This window comes from Anolis sagrei, chromosome X, assembly GCF_037176765.1.
Source record: "Anolis sagrei isolate rAnoSag1 chromosome X, rAnoSag1.mat, whole genome shotgun sequence".
NCBI lineage: Eukaryota > Metazoa > Chordata > Lepidosauria > Squamata > Dactyloidae > Anolis > Anolis sagrei.
In genome coordinates, this window is record NC_090034.1 from 20,558,940 (window position 1) to 20,577,573 (window position 18,634).

Genomic DNA, 18,634 nt, shown 5'->3' on the forward strand with positions numbered 1-18,634 from the left:
CCTTCCTGCTGTCATGTCTTTCATGTTGAAACGGTTCCAGTTTTTGGCCTTTTTCCCATTGAACCTTGGAAGCAACTCCCGATGTTTGGAGACAATCGTGTTGTCAAAGGTCTCCAATGCAAAATCCTGGAAGAAGGCCAACTTGGCTGATCCATTGCTGGATTCAGGGTGGGTTCCATACCCCATGAACACCAGCCCTTGTTGTGATCTACTTATACTGTAAAGCCCGGTTTAGTGACTTTTGGAGGACACTTCTGAGACGGAAGCAAGAGATGGAGGGCAAACACCCTAAAAGTCCATTTCTTACGGAAGGCCGGCTTGCAATTCGGCCACGAAAGCCATTTTTCTTCCTCCTTCAACTCAGGAGTTTCTGCCTTTGGGTGTCCAGTTGTTGATCCCAAAGATAAAACGGTTATTGTAAAATGCATCTACGCTGTGGAATTAATGCAGTTTGACCTCACTTGAATTGCTATGGCTCAATGCTATGAAAGTATGGCAGTTGCAGTTTCACAAGGTCTTTCACCGTCTCTGCCAAAGTGGGATGGTGCTTTGCCAAACTACAAATCCCATAATTCCTTAGTCATTCAAGTGGCATCCAACTACATAATTGTGCAGTGTAGATGCGCCCCTGGAGATGTTTCCTCTTCTAAACAAGGACAATCCATACATCGTGTCCTGCTGCTATCTAAATTTTGGGAGGACACTCCTTAAAAAAAACATTGAGTTGCTTGACCTATATCCTTCCTGTAAACCACATTACACCACAATTTAACGCAGTTCAACACCGCTTGCATTGCCCTGGCTCAGGGCTATGGATTCCTGGGAGTTCTAGTATAGGTGAGGCACTCCAGGATCCCATAGCCTTGAGCCAAGGCAGTCCCAAGTGGGACCAAACTGCATTAAGTCAACAGTGTAGATGCAGACCCCATCTTTGAACCTTGATTTTTATTTTTAACGGTTGGGCCCCCAATTCCCTTTTGCATTTTTTGGCATAGCCTCACTGTATGAATCACCTCTGCATAAACCTTTCCAGGATGGCAGAGGCGAGGAAAATTGGCGTGAGCTCATGCCCCAAAATGCACTAAATATATTATTTCATCTTGAGATCACCGTCCTTTTTCCGCTGTTAGAGCCCTTGTGCCTTCAATGCCGCCTCCATCCTTTCCCGGAGGGTATTTATTTGGATGACAGAAAAACTCTGGATTGGGGCGCTCTCTCAGGAACCCAAAGATGGCGAGCTATTTGTCGTCGGACTTTCTATCTGTGAAAAGCATGGAACGGGTACCTGCCCGGTGCCCATTTCTTGCATTTTGATTGCTGCAAAAACAAAACACCCTGTTTGCATGTTTGCCTGGGAACTCACTGCAGCAATCAATTGGGTTGCCACTTAACTGAGTGAGTTTCCACGTCATAAATGCGCACAAAGAAGAGCAAACGTACATTCTCTTGCATTCGCCGATTGCAGGAAATCTGGGGTGCATCCACATTAGAATCAATGCAGTTTGCAATGGCTCAAGGTCCACACAGTCCTCAGAGTTGTAGTTTGCTAAGGCACTCCAAAATGGACAGAGCAGGCTCAAAGCCTTGCAAAACTACAACTCCCAGAATCCCATAGCTGTTGAATTGGTGCCAAAGTACATCCATTCTACATTGTAGATGCAATTTGGTGTCACTTTAACTGTTGTGGCTGAATGCTGTGGGGTCCTGGGAGTTATAGTTTGCTGGGGCCTTGGAAAACTATAACTCTCAGGATCCCATAGCCATTCAAATGGTGCCAAAGGACATCCGTTCTACAGTGTAGATGTAGCTGAGGTCACCTTAACTGCTGTGGCTGAATGCTATGGGGTCCTGGGAGTTGTAGTTTGCAGAAGCCTTGGAATATTATAACTCCCAGGATCCCATAGGTGACAAACTGCATCCGTTCCACTGTCTAGATGCACCTATTGTGCATTCACAAACCTTGCAAATTTGTATTGGAAGGCCTCTCGAAACTCAGGCGGGCCGCATTCGGCTTATTGCACCATATATATTGTATATTGCACAAAAAACGTAATCACCTCTAAGGGCTGATTCATGGGATTTACTTGAAATCGTTTTCAGTTCCTTCCTCTTTTGCCTTGCCTCACAATGACCTTTCTTCCTGTTTCTGAAAAAGAAGGACTCCTTGCAAAACCTGGAGTTTTCTTTCATTGCTGTCGATGGCATTGGATTTCATTGGCCATTAAATGTCCATCTAGGCCAGTGGTTCTTCCACTTGTTTGGAACTACATCTCCCATCATGTCATAGACATGATGAGCATGAGCAAACTTTGGTCCTCCAAGTGTTTTGGACTGTAGATGCATCCATTTGTGCTAATGTGTCTTTTGATTTTTTCCTCTCTCGTATGCTGAGATTCCTAACCAGCTATATTGTTTTGATGAATCTACCTTCTCAGGAAACATTATTATAACTCTTGAATGTAAATGTTCCAGCTTAGCGTTTGGGGCTTGGCTTGTTCTTTCATATACACAGATCTGATCACAATAATAAATCAATCAATCCTGACACAAGAAAGAGTAGTCTTATTTTATTCTATCTGCGATCACAAATCTTAGCAGTGTCCCCCCCCCCAAAGGCCATCTAGTCCAACCCCTTAGACATGCAGGGATGCACAATAAAAGCACTCCTGAATGATGCCCATCCTGTCTCTTGTTTTGAAAGACTTCCCAAAAAGAGAGTCTGTCGGGCTTTTAAGGCCCATGATTGCTCTTAGGTTGGATCTACACTGCTATATAATCCAGTTGACCTGCTTTGAACTGGATTACAAGGCAATGTAGACTCATATAATCCAGTTCAAACCAGACAATGAACTGCCTTACTGGATTACATGGCAGTGTAGATGCATATAATCCAGTTCAAACCAGCTTTGGTCGTCTGGATGATACGGCAGCGTAGGAGGGGCCCAGGTTTCTGAATTCAGGTGATCTGCTTTAAACTGGATTATATGAGTCTACATTGCTATATAATCCACTTCACTCAATTTCAGAAACTGGATTACACAAGTCTATACTGCTATATAATCCAGTTCGAAGCAGAGGATCTGGATTAAGAAACTGGATTATACGTGCCTACACTGCTATCTAACCTAGTTCGAAGCAGATGATCCGGATTCAAAAACTGATTTATACGAGCCTACACTGCTATATAACCCAGTTCGAAGAAGGTGATCTGAATTCAGAAACTGGATGATATGAATCCACACTGCTATATAATCCAGTTTGAAGGAGATGATCCAGATTCAGAAACTGGATTATACAAGTCAACACTGCTATATAATCCAGTTTGAAGCAGATGATTCAGAAACTGGATTATACAAATCTACACTGCTATATAATCCAGTTCGAAGCAGATGATTCAGAAACTGGATTATACAAATCTACACTGCTATATAATCCAGTTCTAAGAAGATGATCCGGATTCAGAAACTGGATTATATGGCACTGTAGATGGGGCCTTATGGCAATGAAGGGTGCGTCTACACTGGGGAATTAATGCAGTTCGGCATTACTTCAATTGCGCGCACAGTGGGAATGAATGGGATGTGTAGTTTGCTAAGGCCATCTCAAATTAGTGTGTGGTTTGCGAAGGCCTTCTCAAACTACAACTTCAATCAACCCATTGCCTTGAGCCCTGCTATGGAGTTTTAAAGGGTGTCAAACCGGGTTAATTCCACAGTGTAGACCAGGCATGGGCAATCTCGGGCCCTCCAAGTGTTTTGGACTCCAACTCCCACTATTCCCAACAGCCTCAGGCCCCTTCCTTTTCCCCCCTCAGGCGCTTAAGCGGCTGAGGGGGGGAAAGGAAGGGGCCTGAGGCTGTTGGGAATGGTGGGAGTTGGAGTCCAAAACACCTATACCCATGCCTGGTATAGAAGGACCCCAAGTTCCCCTGTTATGTATTTTAAAGTGGGGGAATCCCTTTTGAATCCACACAGTTGAATTAAATGCGGGTTTGGCATCCCTGAGTCAAGGTTATGGGGGTCCTGGGAGCTGTAGTTTGGCCTTAGAGGGCTGGGGGAATCCCCAAACTTTCAGCTCTCAGAATCCCATGGCACCCAATCATTCCACATCATGGATCCAGAGGAGAGCCAACCGGAAGCTCTTCTTCCCTCCCTCTCCAAGGCGCTCTAGGGGTTTTCACGCTAGAGAGAGGGAGAGGCCGGAAATGACGTCATTTGGGGCGTTGGCGCGGAAATCAAAACGAACCGGACGGCCGCTTGGAAGGAGGCAGGAAGTGAAGCCAGGTAGGAGGGTGTGGTGTGCGTGTGGAGAATACTGCGTTGTCTGTCATTCAAAGGAACCTCGTGGGCCATTGAGTCCAATCTCATTCTGCCAAGAAGCAGGACAATCGCATTCAAAGCACTCCCGACAGATGGTCATCCAGTCCCTGTTTAAAAGCCTCCAGAAAAGGAGCCTCCACTACACTCCTGGGCAGAGAGTTCCACTGCTGAACAGCTCTCACAGTTAGGAAGTTCTTCCTCATGTTCAGGTGGAATCTCCTTTCCTGTAGTTTGAAGCCATTGTCCCATTGTGCCCTAGTTTCCAGGACAGCAGAAAACAACAACAACAATAATAATAATACACTTTATTTATAACCTGCTACCATCTCTCCAAAGGGGACTCGGTGCAGCTAACATGAGGCCAAGCCCAAAATAATGCAACATAATAAACACACAGTAACAAAATACATCATAACAAAATATAAAATAACAAAATCAACAATATAAAACAGGATATTGAAACCAGACACGGAGGGCGGGCCAAATGTGTGAGGTAAAATGCTTAAAAAGTTAAAACCCTGGGTGAGATAGGGATAAAAGTGCATTTGTAGGAAAGGAGCCCAACAGGTAGGAACCATGGGATTTAGCCATTTTAGAGGGGGGGGGGGCTTTATTCTGAGGGCAGCTGTAGACTAAGACAACCAGATGGGTTGAATGGCCATTCTCCAAAAGCACAACGGAAGAGCCAAGTTTTTAGGTCTTTCTTAAAACCAGCTAGGGCAGGGGCTTGCCTGATCTCCTTCGGCAGAGAATTCCAAAAACAAGCTTGCTCCCTCCTCTCTATGACTTCCCCTTACATCTTGATACATGGCCCTCATCATGTCTCCTCTCAACCTTCTCTTCTGTAGTCTAAACATGCCCAGCTCTTTAAGCCGCTCCTCATAGGGCTTGTTCTCCAGACCCTTGATCATTTTAGTCACCCTCCTCTGGACACATTCCACTTAGAGTCAATATCTCTCTTCAGTTGTGGTGCCCAGAATTGGACACAGTGTGATTCCAGGTAAAGTGGTCTGACCAAGGCAGAATAGAGGGGTGGCATGACTTCCCTGGATCTAGGCACAACACCAGTCATTCTCAACCTTCTTAATGCCGCAACCCCTTAATATACAGTTCCTAATGTTGTGTTGACCCCCCAACTATAAAATTATTTTCACTGCTACTTCATAACTGTAATCTTGCTCCTGTTATGAATCATAGAATCATAGAGTTGGAAGAGACCTCATGGGCCATCCAGTCCAACCCCATTCTGCCAAGAAGCATGAAAATCGCATTCAGATCGTCATGTAAATATCTGATATGCAGGATGCATTCTCATTCAGTGTACCAAATTTGGCACAAATACCTGATACGCCCAAATTTGAATACTGGTGGGGTGGGGGATTGATTTTGGCATTTGGGAGTTGTAGTTGCTGGAATTTATAGTCCACCTTCAACCAAAGAGCATTCTGAGCTCCACTAATGATGGACTTAAACCAAACTTGGCACACAGAACTCCCATGACCAACAGAAAATACTGGAAGGGTTTCGTGGGCATTGACATTCAACTTTGGATGTCACCTACATCCAGAGAGCACTGTGGACTCAAACAATGATGGATCTGGACCAAACTTGGCCAAATACTCAATATGCTCCACTGGTGGAGTTTGGGAAAAATAGACCTTGACATATGGGAGTTGTGGTTGCTGGGATTTATAGTTCACCTACAATCAAAGAGCATTCTGAACCCCACCAACAATAGAACTGGGCCAGACTTCCTACCCAGAACCCTCATGGTGAACTGAAAATACTGTGTTTTCTGATGGCCTTTGAGGACCCCTCTGACACCCCCTCGCAACCTCCCCCATGGGTCCCAACCCCCAGGTTGAGAAACACTGCACTAGACTCTTATTTATTCAGGCCATAAATTGAGACCAAGTAGATTGGGTGGCCAGTTTCAGGTTCTTGCGTGTCACTGTTAAGGAGGATCTGACCTGGGGCACCCACATGACAGTGTTGTTAAGAAGGTGCAGCTGAGACTGTTCAACCTGAGACTTCTAAGGAACCAACAACTGAATGAAAAAGTGCTGGTAACTTTCTACCGCTGTGGTATAGTGAGTGTTCTGACCTACCGCATCTGTGTATGGTTTGGTAACTATACAGTGGCAGCTAGGAAGGTGCTTTAAAGGGTCACAACTTCTGCATCAGTTGCCCTCTTTCCCCCCTCTTTGGAAAGACTTTATAGGTCCTGCAGCCTAAAGAAAGTGCAGAACATTCTCAGGGCTCCATCTAACCTAGCATATTATTATTATTATTATTATTATTATTATTATTATTATTGAACTATTTATTTAGGGTTTTTATATCCCGTTCTTTCTCAACCTCTGCAGAGGGACTCAGGATGGCTAACAAAGCGGCACCCCATGGCACCCACATGAAAACATATACGATTAACAGGAATGTAATAATAACAATATAAAACAGTATAATACCATATAAACAATATAAAAAAGACAACAATTACCAGGCAGACGGTACAAGGTGATAAAGACGAGGACAAACAGCTTTATCCTAGAGCTGTAACTATATTGAACTCTATGTCTTCACATTGATGTGGCATTGGGGACTGTGTGGTTGTGGGAGTGCGGCGGGATGGGTTCCCAGACCCTCAATCATTTTAGTTGCTCTTCTCTGGACACATTTCAGCTTAGAGTCAACATCTCCCTTAAATTGCGGTGGTGTTTGTTTTGCTGTCTGTGCCCCTGTTCAGAAGGTTTCACCTCCCTTTCTGCTCCTTCATAATTTAATTTTGAAAAGTGGGGTTTGTTGTGGAAACAAGGATTGGGAATAAAGTTTCAGCGGAGACCCTTTTTTCCCATGATAATAGGAACTGGGCTAACAGTGGAAACTTACCCTGGTCCCTGAATTCAAACTGCCAACCTTTCAGTCAGCAAGTTCAGCAGCTCAGCAGTTTAACCCACTGCACCAAGAGGGGTCCATATATATATAAATATATGCACACCTTGGATAGCATAGGAAAGGGTTAACACCCATGTGGCATTTATTTTGCTGTCTGTGCCGCTGTTCAGAAGATTCCACCTCACTTTCGGTCCCTGTGAAAATTGGATTTTGAATATTTTGGCTTGTGGAAACAAGGATTGGGGATAAAAAATTCAGGGGAGACACCTTTTTCCCATGATAATAACTCTTTCAGGAGTGGATTTCCCTTCCAAGGGTCAGATTGCTATCACTTCCTGTTGTCTCACCATTCTTAACTAGGAGTGGTTTGTAAGTAAGATGTTTGTAACTCAGGGACTGCCTGTATTTGTTTGCAGTTTTGAAAGCCCTCAAGATTTTTTTTGTGACAGGGAAAATTGACCTTCACCAGGATGTTGAACTCTGCACTCATTCCTTTTTATGGAGGATTAAAAAGAAAACTGAAACCCTTGGCTTCTCTGTTCCTTGACAATATTTTCATTTTTAAGTGTTTGTGTGTCTTCTCTGTTTTTTTTGGGCAATTCGGGGCAAAGTAGCTGTTTAGGACTGGGCTGTGGTGCAGCTAGTTAATAGCCAGCTGCATTAAATCACTACTGACCAAGAGGTCATGAGTTCGAAGCCTACCTGGGTTGGAGTAAGCTCCCGATCATTAATAGTCTAGCTTGCTGTTGACTTATGCAGCATGAAAGACAGTTGCATCTATCAAGTAGGAAATTTAGGTACCACTTTATGCAAGGAGGCTAGTTTAACTAATTAACGACATCATAAAACCATCCAGCAGCGTGCAGAAGAATGAGGAAGTACTCCATCAAAGTACTCAATGTCACAAATGGACGGTGAAGTAGCAGTTCTCCCAGTGGCCGGAATCAAGCATACCCTCATGAAGTTGGAAAAGGTGGAATGTTAAATGCCTCTGTGTCTGTCTATATATGTTGTATGTCTAAGTGGCATTGAATATTTGCCATGCACATGTGCATTGTAATCCTCCCTGAGTTCCCTGCGGGGGAAGAAGAGCAGAACATAAATACTGTAAAATAAATAAATAAATAAAACCCAGCTGGTTAAACATCAGGGGCAGTAGTTCCTTTAGACCAGTAGTTCTCAACCTGTGAGTCCCAAGGTGTTTTGGCCTACAACTCCCAGAAATCCCAGCCAGTTTACCAGCTGTTAGGATTTCTGGGAGTTGAGGGCCAAAACATCTGGGGACCCACAGGTTGAGAACCACTGCTTTAGACTTCTCTCTCTTTTTCCTGCCTTCAGCTCTTCAAGCCTCCTTCGCTCTGGGAAGTTGCCCTTCTTTCCTGGGTCATGGCGTCTGTTGATGAAGATGAATGTGTTATTTTGAGTAGCAGTGATGAAGCTGAGGATCTGGTGGATGATTCCATTTTGATGATTGAACATTCAGGTAAGAACCGTCTCCAAGAAATAGGGCTATTCTATGATTCTAGGGCTCCGAGTTGAGTCTTTTTGAATTTCCTTTCTGATTTTTTTATTTTGCGTTTGGAGGGTTTCTTCAGGAGAAGAAAAAAGAAATGGAGAATCTATACATATAATGTCCTGTTGTAGTCACTGTGAATCGTACATTTGGTATCTCTGCGCTTGCGCAGTGCAGCATTCGGAACCTTCTGGAAAATAAAAACTGACAGTTTAGACCCCCAGCTAGCCACACCCACCTCCCCCGAGTATATATAGCCCGTGGGCGGAGCCAGCCAACTGTTAATCTGCGCTGTCAAAAGCAGCTGGAGAACCTTTGATCTCTTGAGATAGATTTTCTGAGGTACTTTGACAACTGGACTGCTTTTCGACAACTCTGTGAATTAATCCGATGGCTATGGCGACCACTTCTTTTAAGAAGTGCACTAATTGCCCAAATTTATTGCCCGATACGGACGGGCATATCCTCTGCCTCACCTGCCTGGGCGAGGGCCATTTAACCCAAGCTTGTCCCATCTGCCAATCCTTTACCCCGCAGATGAGGAAAAACAGAGTCTCCAGACTGAAGGCGGCCCTCTACGAGAGAGCCCTTCTCTCAGCCGTTTCTAGCCAATCTGTTGAGCGGCAGAACTTACTTGGTATTCGCATCGCTGTGGGGAAAGCTAAGAAGAAAGCCAAGAGGCCTAAAGATAAGGCACCCCAAGATGGCCGCCAAGCCTCCTCTCTAAAAACGGCCTCTGCAACTCTGTCAGGAAGTTTGTTAGTTGCCAATCATGGCTCCGGCTCTCTGTTGATACCGAGAGTACAAATTGATGAGCTCCCCCTAGTGGCGCCTAGGTCTACTCAGGCCACCAAGAAAACACCGTTGCTCACTGCGCATGCGCGCAAAAGGGAGCCGGCACCAGAGACTAATTTAACTCCATTGATGCCGATCTTATCACCTCCTTCGGGAGGCCGGGCGCAGACTTCTAATGCTATGGAGACGTCCACATCGACTCCTCCTCAGATGGTTCCCCCGGTATTGGGGAACCAAGTTTTGGAAAGTCCCACTAACGCCCCTCCCACCGTGGGTGCCAAGGCCCTTCCCGAGGTCGCTGTCATCACATCTCGGGAGGAAGAAGATTGCAGGGAAAGAGCTACAATTGCAAGCGGGGAAGGAGTAACACAGACCCTCTCTTCCCTAGACCCAGCTACACCAATGCCAATGCCTGAGGTCCTTCATCATCCATGGCCGAGGCGCTCATCCCGCTATGGAAGCAGGCGCCCTAGACGTTCAAGATCGCCTTCAAGGAGGAGCGCTCGATCCCGACATCGCCGATACCGCTCGGGATCCAGGGGCAGGTCCCACATCCATTCCTCTTTCTCCTCCTCGACGACCTCCTCTTCTTCCAACTACTCTAGGCGCCGTAGGCGTCCCCGCTTCTCCCGCCCACCTCCCTGGGGTCATGCTGCCATGGGTCCGGTACTGTTTCCGGGCTACTGGCAAGTAGGCCCATCGGGCCAGATGATATTTATGCAACCACCAATGTCGATGCCCAGTTTTTCACTCCCCCCTGAGGGAGGAGTTTTGAGAGCTACAAATACTTGCCCCTCTGTTGAGAGAGATGGAGATGGCCCTTCGACCTCTGCTGCAGTTGCCACATTGGCCTCTACACGAAAGGCCCCTTGTGTAGTTCAAACTGTGTGTGGGCCTTCTATTGTGTCTACCTCTCAAACGTTGTGCAGACCTCCTATTGTGTCGACCTCTACAAACCAAACTGTGAACAATACCAATTCTGTGCTGACCTCTTCACAGATTGCAAGTACTGTGACATCCTTTAGAGATGACAACATGCCTACTACCAACCCTGTGTTGACCACTACTCAAGTGCAAGGTGACTCAACCCCTCAGGGGCCGGCCACTATATCTCTACCTGATGTATCTTTGCAGAAACCAATTGAACTGGACAGTTCTGATGATGACTCTGATGTGCCTGACTGTGTCCAGCGGGGGGGGGGGGGGAGGGATGAATACTCAGGCCGCCAAGAAAACACCGTTGCGTGCTGCGCATGCGCGAAAGGGAGCCGACACCTTACCTGTAACTGTAGTTTCCTGAGTAGTCACCTGTGGATTCGTACATACCCCCCCCATCCTCCCCTCGGGTATCATGCCACGCCTTCCAGCTGCTTTACGGCTGAAGAGAACTGTTGGCTAGCTCCGCCCACGGGCTATATATACTCGGGGGAGGTGGGCGTGGCTAGCTGGGGTCTAAACTGCCAGTTTTTATTTTCCAGAAGGTTCCGAATGCTGCACTGCGCAAGCGCAGAGATACCAAATGTACAAATTCACAGGTGACTACTCAGGAAACTACAGTTACAGGTAAGCAACTTATAAATATAGTGGATCCTTGGTACCTGTTAGGGTTTGGTTCCAAGATCCTCCTATCTGTTCTGTTATATACTATAGTGTCCCTTATAACGTGATTTTTGTTCCTGGGTTATAAATGTCATTTCCTAATTTGTTCTATAGTAAAAACATGGACAAAGTGTATTAAATTGTACAAACTTTGTCTTTGCGGGACATCCTGCAGCACATTTTGCTCTAGTTTTTCAATGAATAGCTCGCTGAGTCTCAACCAATTCAACATAGTTTGTGGCAGCCACAAAAATAAGGTTTCTGGAGTATAAAAACTACTTTCAAAGTATGTATCACAGAATTAAACAGGAAATAACATTTTCAAAAAAGGAACATAGTGTAAAGGGCAAACAGACTGTATAAAATATCAAAAGGCTACAGCAAGGCATGCTAACACATTAGCCTAATGTTCAGAAAAATCAAGGCTAGTTTTGGAGAGTATTTCCCCCCAAATATTTTCAAGCCATGGTTAATTCAATCTATAGATGCAGAAGGGGAACCAGAGCACTGCTTAAAAAAATCTCAAGGCAACAAAACTCTAGAAGCATCTAACCAAATCTTATACAAAGGAGTGTCTTTGGGCTGACCCTCTTTGAAATTGCTGTTTTAAGTCCTTTTTTTAGTGAAATGATCCCCACAATGTTTGTCCTTTACAGAAGATTTCCCCTCGAAAGAGGAAGACACAGTTGAAGTTGTGGATGAAGAGGTGATTGTCACTTTCTGCAAGAAAGCAAAGCTGATGCCTCACGCGAGACACGACTGCACGATCAATCCCTTCGAGTAAGTGCCTTCGCGCAGATAGACTTAAGGGGAAAAGCCTTATCCAGCTAAACGGAACTTTCTATTGAGCCTATAAGTCAAGGTGAAGGGGAGGGAAGCTGCCAAAAACTCAACCACTAAAAGGTGGTTTCTCCCTTACTTCCAGGCGTGCGGAGCATGAGACTTCCCATCCCCTCGGGAGAAACGCAGAGACCTGTAGTGAATGCTACTGCTACATTTGCAACAAGCAAGCCAAGGAGGTAAGGAGGTGGCCCTTTAAACTGCTCAGTCAGAGAGGTCTTGAGCCTTAGTAAACTACAAACCCCAGAATTCTTCAGGAGGCAGCAAAAAGGCTTTAAAGTGAAAACATGCTCTAGTGCAGTGGTTCTCAACCCTCCTAATGCCATGAACCCTTACTACAGTTCCTCATTTTGTGGTGACCCCAACCATAACATTATTTTTGTTTCAATTTCATGACAGCAAATAATTTTGCTGCTGTTATTAATCCTAATGTAAATATCTGATATGCAGGATGTATTTTAATTCACTGGAACAAATTTGGCACAAATTCCCAATACACCCAAATTTGAATACTGACGGGATTGGAAGGGGATTGATTTTGTTATTTTGGAGTTGTAGTTGCTAGGATTTGTAGTTCACCTACAATCAAAGAGTGTTCTGAACTCCACCAATGATGCAATTCAACCAAACTAGGCACGCAGAACTCCCATGGCCAACAGAAAATACTGGAAGGGATTAGTGGGATTGATCTTGAATTTTGGAGTTATAGTTCACCTATAGCCAGAAAGCACTGTGGACTCAAACTATGATGGATCTGGACCAAACTTACCACAAATACTCAATATGCCCAAATGTGAACACTGGTGGAGTTTGGGGGAAATAGACCTTGACATATGGGTGTTGTAGTTGCTGGGATTTATAATTCACCTACAATCAAAGAGCATTCTGAACCCCACCAAAGATAGAATTGGACCAAACTTCTCACACAGAACCCCCATGGCCAACAGAAAATACTGTTTTCTAATGGTCTTTGGTGACCCCTCTGACACCCCCTCGCAACCTGCTCAGGGGTCCTGACCCCCAGGTTGAGAAACTCTGCTCTGGTGTGATGAGGTCCACAGTGAGGTTAAAGCAGGAATGGGCCAACTTCGGCCTCCCTCCAGGTGTTTTGGACTTCAACTCCCACAATTCCTAACAGCCTACCAGCTGTTAGTAATTGTGGAAGTTGAAGTCCAAAACACCTGGAGGGCCAAAGTTGGCCCATGCCAGGGTTAAAGAAAGATATGGCTGAAAACCTGGTGATCAAAATGTTTAAAGAACAATTACATGAGCGATCGTATCAAAACACCACCACTGGAGATGTAATCCGAAGTCCTTCTGTTCTGTGGGGAGGATGTTTATATATTTGTATGGCCGTTTCAAAGCCCACAAGAACTGGGTCCTGTGAAAAGAACAGCTGGTTGTACGATTAGGGGAGACAATGGGATGTTCTGAGCACAATGTCGGATTACATCTCTGTACCACATGACCCACGGCATCCAGCTCAGATAGCTTTTTGAAAGGATTAAACCCACTTGTGGCAGAAGTATCCTGGAGCGGTTGTGTGCTCAACCGAGGACAGAAAAGCTTTGCGCTTCCAGATGTTTCGGACGGCAGCTGCCATCATTTCCTTATCCTTGGCTTCACTGATATTGGATTGTGAGAACTGGAATCCAGAACCTCTGGAGGCTGAAACTTCTCTGTAATTAGCAGATTGGGCATCATGGAGCCTATATGCCTCCTTATGTGCCTCCTTGAGACCTCACCTCAAATTTAACCCAGGGTGCAATGCTATGCAATCCTGGGATTTGTAGTTTGGTGAGGCATCAACATTCCTTGGCAGAGAAGGCTCAAGATTTTGCCAAACTACAGCTGATAGGATTCTGTAGCATTCAAACTACAGCCCCTATGACTCCATAACATTGAGCCAAGGCAATTAAAGTGGATTCATTCTATAGCATAGATGCACCCCAAAGTCTTTTCCATTGAAGGAAACTTTGGTGTCCTAACACTTTTCAAAAGAAGGAATCCTAAACAGGCAGCAACTGTAATTACAAAGAGCTCACTTGTCCTTCAGTGAAGAAACCTAGGCTGAAGTGTCAGGAAGGCTAAATTTATCAACTGGGGTGAAGTGCAATATAACCCTACAAAATACCACATTAACGTATTTTTAATGCTTATTTATGTTTATTGATTGCTTTATGTGTTTTATATATGCGCTTGATTGTTGCTACTTTGTATGATGTTTAATCTGTTGAAAGCTCCTTTGGGTCCCTTTGTGGTAGAAAACCAGGTTATAAATAAAGATTATTATTATTATTATTATTATTGCTACATCACATTATATTCAGCACTAAATACCTTTTGGGGGGAATTCAGGGCTTTGAAATTTGAAGTGTGCTTTAGATTCAATGGTTCATGAGACCTGAATAAATATGGGTGTGTCAAAAAACCATACTCAAACATCCCAGGATCTTGCACTACACCCAAATCCCTTCATTTTCCTCTGATGGGAGATTCAGTCTTCTATGTTTATTATGTTTTTGAGTTGTGTCTTTGTGTTTTAATATGTATATGTTTTAACGTATTCTTTCAAGGCTGCAATGGGTTAAACCCTTGTGCTGGCAGGACTGCTGACCTACAGGTCAGTGGTTTGAATCTGGGGAGAGCGTGGATGAGCTCCCTCTGTCAGCTCCAGCTCCCCATGTGGGGACATGAGAGAAGCCTTTAACAAGGATGGTAAAACATCAAACATCCAGGCATCCCTTGAGCAACATCCTTGCAGATGGTCAATTCTCCCACACCAGAAGCAACTTGCAGTTTCTCAAGTTGCTCCTGACATGAAAAAAAGGCTGCATTTTAACTTGGTTTTAATATGTGATTTTATAGATGTACTTAACTATATTGTGTCCTGCCTTGAGCTGAAGGGAGAGGCAGCTAATAAATAAATAAGTAATAGTTCTCTCTGGTTGCCATTTTGAGAGGCTCTGCAGAGAACAACTGAGATCTTTAGGCTTTTTGGGCAGAGTGGGTGTCACTCCTTACCTGTTCTATATTGGCTTCTCTTATGGGATGCCTTAAGGAAATGGTGGAAGCAGCCAAGGATAGGTGCTTCAGATTGTACTTTCCGTATTAAGCTGGGAAATCCCAGACTTCACCGTGAAATGAAGTGGAATGTAATCCAAATCTTAATAAAACTGAAGTATTATTATTATTGTTGTTATTGTTACTATTTTCTTCTGCCCTTAGTGCAAATATTGGGTGACCCCTTCGCTGTGCCACTGCAATGCTCACAATAAAAGCAAATACTGGAAGGGTCAGTGGAATTTTGTCCTCACCGGAGGCTTGGCCGCATTCAACTTGGACCTCTCTGAAATTGATGCCGATGTTCAACGTGGAGGTGAGTGTCTGGCAGCAGAGGGAACTCAATGCATCTAAGCTAGGCATGGGCAAACTTGGGCCTTCCAGTTGTTTTGGACTTCAACTCCTACAATTCCTAACAGCCAATAGGCTGTTAGGAATTGTGGGAGTTGGAGTCCAAAACAACTGGAAGGCCCAAGTTTGCCCATGCCTGGTGTAGACTCATATAATCCAGTTCAATGCAGTTCAGTCTCATTATATGCAGTGTAGATAGAGCCATTGTGTGGTAATCATTTCTTCCTGAAGCAGAATTTTATCCTCGAGTATAAGCAGCCTCGAATATAAGCCAAGGCACCTAATTTTACCACTAAAACCTAGGAAAACGTATTGATCTGAGTAGAAGCTGAGGGTGAGAAATGAAGCTGCTACTGGTAGATTTCACAATAAAAATAGATACCAATAAAATTACATTAATGGAGGTATCTGTAGGTTAAATGTTTTTGAATATTTACATAAAAGTAATTTAAGATAAGACTATCCCTCTGATTAAATCATTATTCTAACCTCCTTCAATGTAAATGTGCTTACATAGCCTTCTAATAATAATAGAGTAAAATAATACATGTAATAAAAATAATAATAATAATAGCGTAAAATAATGGAAATGTAATAACAGTAATAATAGAGTAAAATAATACATGTAATAATAATAACAGTAAACAAATGTAATGATAACAATAATTATAATGTAAAATAATAAATGTAATAATAATAAATAGAGTAAAATAATATAAATGTAATAATAACAACAAACTAAAGTAAAATATCTGTAATAATAATAGAGTAATATAATAAATGTAATGAAAACCATAGAGTAAAATAATGTAAATGTAATAATAACAATAATAAATAGAGTAAAATAAGAAATTAATTACAATAATTAGAGAAAAAATATTAAATGTGATAATAAATGGAGTAAAATAATATATGTAATAATAATAATAATAATAACAGAGTAAAATAATAAAAAACATTGACTTGTGTATAAACCGAGGAGGGCTTTTTCAGCTTTAAAAAAGGGCCAAAAATTCGGCTTATACTCGAGTATATTCGGTAGCCTGGTTTTTTTTAGCAACGATGATGATGATGATGATGATGATGATGATGATGATAATGATAATGATAATAGTAATTTTCACTTAAGAAAGCAACACAATAAAACATACTTTTCAGATTTTGATAACTACCAAAAAACCACACAACTCACTGCAGCTACAAATAATATTGAGAACAACTACAAACTTCTCACTCTTTGTTTAAGAGTGCATTATCCTCTGTTATTCTGGCAGCACTCCATTAATTCAAAGTTCCCACTTTTGACAAATACCCTCATCAATGTGAAAAAGTAATGAACGGACCCCAATCTATTTTCCTCTGGTTTTTTCTTGATTTTTCTTTCTTGTGTTTAATCATCTGCAAATATTTCTGTGTTTTGCTGTTGGATATGCCTGGAAATTGCTGAATGATGTTGGTTGCTTCACCCCTTTCTTCAATTCTTATTCTGTTTGGGGAACAAGATTAAAACACCTGGAAAGAATGGTGGCTTGCTCTGGAATTTGGTGTCGTTCCAAGCCTCTCAAACAAACTCTACCCAGACTATTCCTTGTCTGACAATCATATTCCTCATTATTGCCATTTCTCGGGAAATCTTTCATTAGGATACTTTCCTCCAAGTGAGGTTGAAGGGTCTCCGAGGCTTATATGGTGCCAACACAAACAAAAAAAATATCAAAGTGTGCAACCATGATCCTACTAATAGCTATGAGAACTGTGCAAGCAAGTTCACAGCGAGGGGGAATTTGTTTCCCCAGTCCATTCCGGCCTTCATGTATTTTCCCAGCCTCAAACTAGAAAGCGAATGTAAAAAGGATGCAGTGAGGTCACTGATGCACAGATGTACAAATACAGGATGGGTGACAGTCCAACATGAAAGGTATCTTGATGGACCACAAATTGAACATGAGACAGTAGCATGAAGCGGCAGCTAAAAAAGCCAATGGGATTCTGAGCTGCATCCAAAGGAAGATAGTGTCCACATCAAAAGAAGTCATAGTCCTCTGTCTAATTCTGGGCAAAGCAATTCAAGTGTGATGTTAACTCTAAGCTAGAAGGGAGTCCAGAGGAGTGCGACTAAAATGATCAAAGGTCTGTAAATGAAGAATCCCTCTGAGGAGTGGCTTAAAGAGCAGGGTCTGTTTAGCCTGAAGAAGAGAAGGCTGAGAGAAGGAGATATGAGAAACGTGTTTAAATATTGGAATGAATTCCTTATGGAAGAGGGAGCAGGCTTGTCTTCTGCTGCCCTGGAGACTAGGACTCAATGGAGCCATGGGTTCAAATGACAGGAAAGGAGATTCCACTTGAACATTAGGAAGGACTTCTTTACCATAAGAAGAGCTGTTTAACAGTGCAACTCACTGCCTCAGAGTGTGATGGAGGCTCCTCCTTTGGAGGCTTTTACGCAGAAGCTGGATGGCCATCTGTCAGAAGGGATTACATTGTGCTTTTCCTGCCTTGGCAGAAGGGGGTTGGGCTGGATGGCCCTTGGGGGTCTCTTCCAACTTTTGGATTCTACGATTCTAATGCAGGTAAACACTTTCATATCACTGGGCAGCTGTTAACATTTGGCCATGGTGCTAACCAGAACTCTAATGCCCAGCAGCTTGCAAAGACTGAAAAAAAGAACAAAACCAAGGAGCAGTTGGCTGCTGGGGTCCAAATGGAAGATCCACAAGGAGCTGCAGCAGAGGATACTTTTGAGGATGTGCCTCATGAGACATTCAAGGGGTGGGATGAGCAGAGTGATGTCCCACATTGCAAGCAGTGTGAACCTCCCAAGGGTTGAAATCCACCAGCCACACAAATGCCATGCTCCCTATCAATCAATTTCTATGAGGATCTGCGGGCAAGAAATGTCGAAGCATTCAGGCGGAGGTTGTCTCAGGTAAGGTGCTTGGAGCTAATGCTGTTGGTTCCCAATTGCTGCAGACTTTGGGGGAAATTAATTGTCCTTTTCGCCCCTCTCCAGGGAGAGACCTCTTGATAGAAGACTGGATTCTTATTGATGGAGAGACTGTCGGTGAGTTGTTTTTGCCTTGAGAATGGGACTGAAGTGTGGCTTTTGGGTGTTCAAAGTGGGTTTGAGACTTTGGAGGGATCCTGAGTTTCATGCTGGGCATTGAGCCTTTCCATTCTATGCTTTTTCTTCTTCACTGAAGAGCAGGCATGGACAAACTTTGGCCCTCCAGGTGTTTTGGATTTCAACTCCCACAATTCC

General features: G+C 43.6%; 1 protein-coding gene across 2 annotated transcripts in view; it reads left to right on the forward strand.

The window, feature by feature from the left end:
- The first annotated feature begins 3,961 nt into the window (after positions 1 to 3,961).
- LOC132781952 (uncharacterized) overlaps positions 3,962 to 18,634 on the forward strand; it is a 39,639-nt gene continuing 24,966 nt past the window's right edge. Inside the window, exons 1-6 of one of the 2 annotated variants that reach the window (XM_067473673.1) lie at positions 3,962 to 4,283; positions 8,553 to 8,697; positions 9,911 to 10,600; positions 11,778 to 11,901; positions 12,047 to 12,140; positions 15,190 to 15,340. In XM_067473673.1, coding sequence (XP_067329774.1) covers positions 8,601 to 8,697; positions 9,911 to 10,600; positions 11,778 to 11,901; positions 12,047 to 12,140; positions 15,190 to 15,340 — 1,156 coding nt within the window. In that variant the 5' untranslated portion in view covers positions 3,962 to 4,283; positions 8,553 to 8,600. The remainder of the gene's footprint in view (positions 4,284 to 8,552; positions 8,698 to 9,910; positions 10,601 to 11,777; positions 11,902 to 12,046; positions 12,141 to 15,189; positions 15,341 to 18,634) is intronic. The other variant, XM_060786537.2, reaches the window with a different exon arrangement.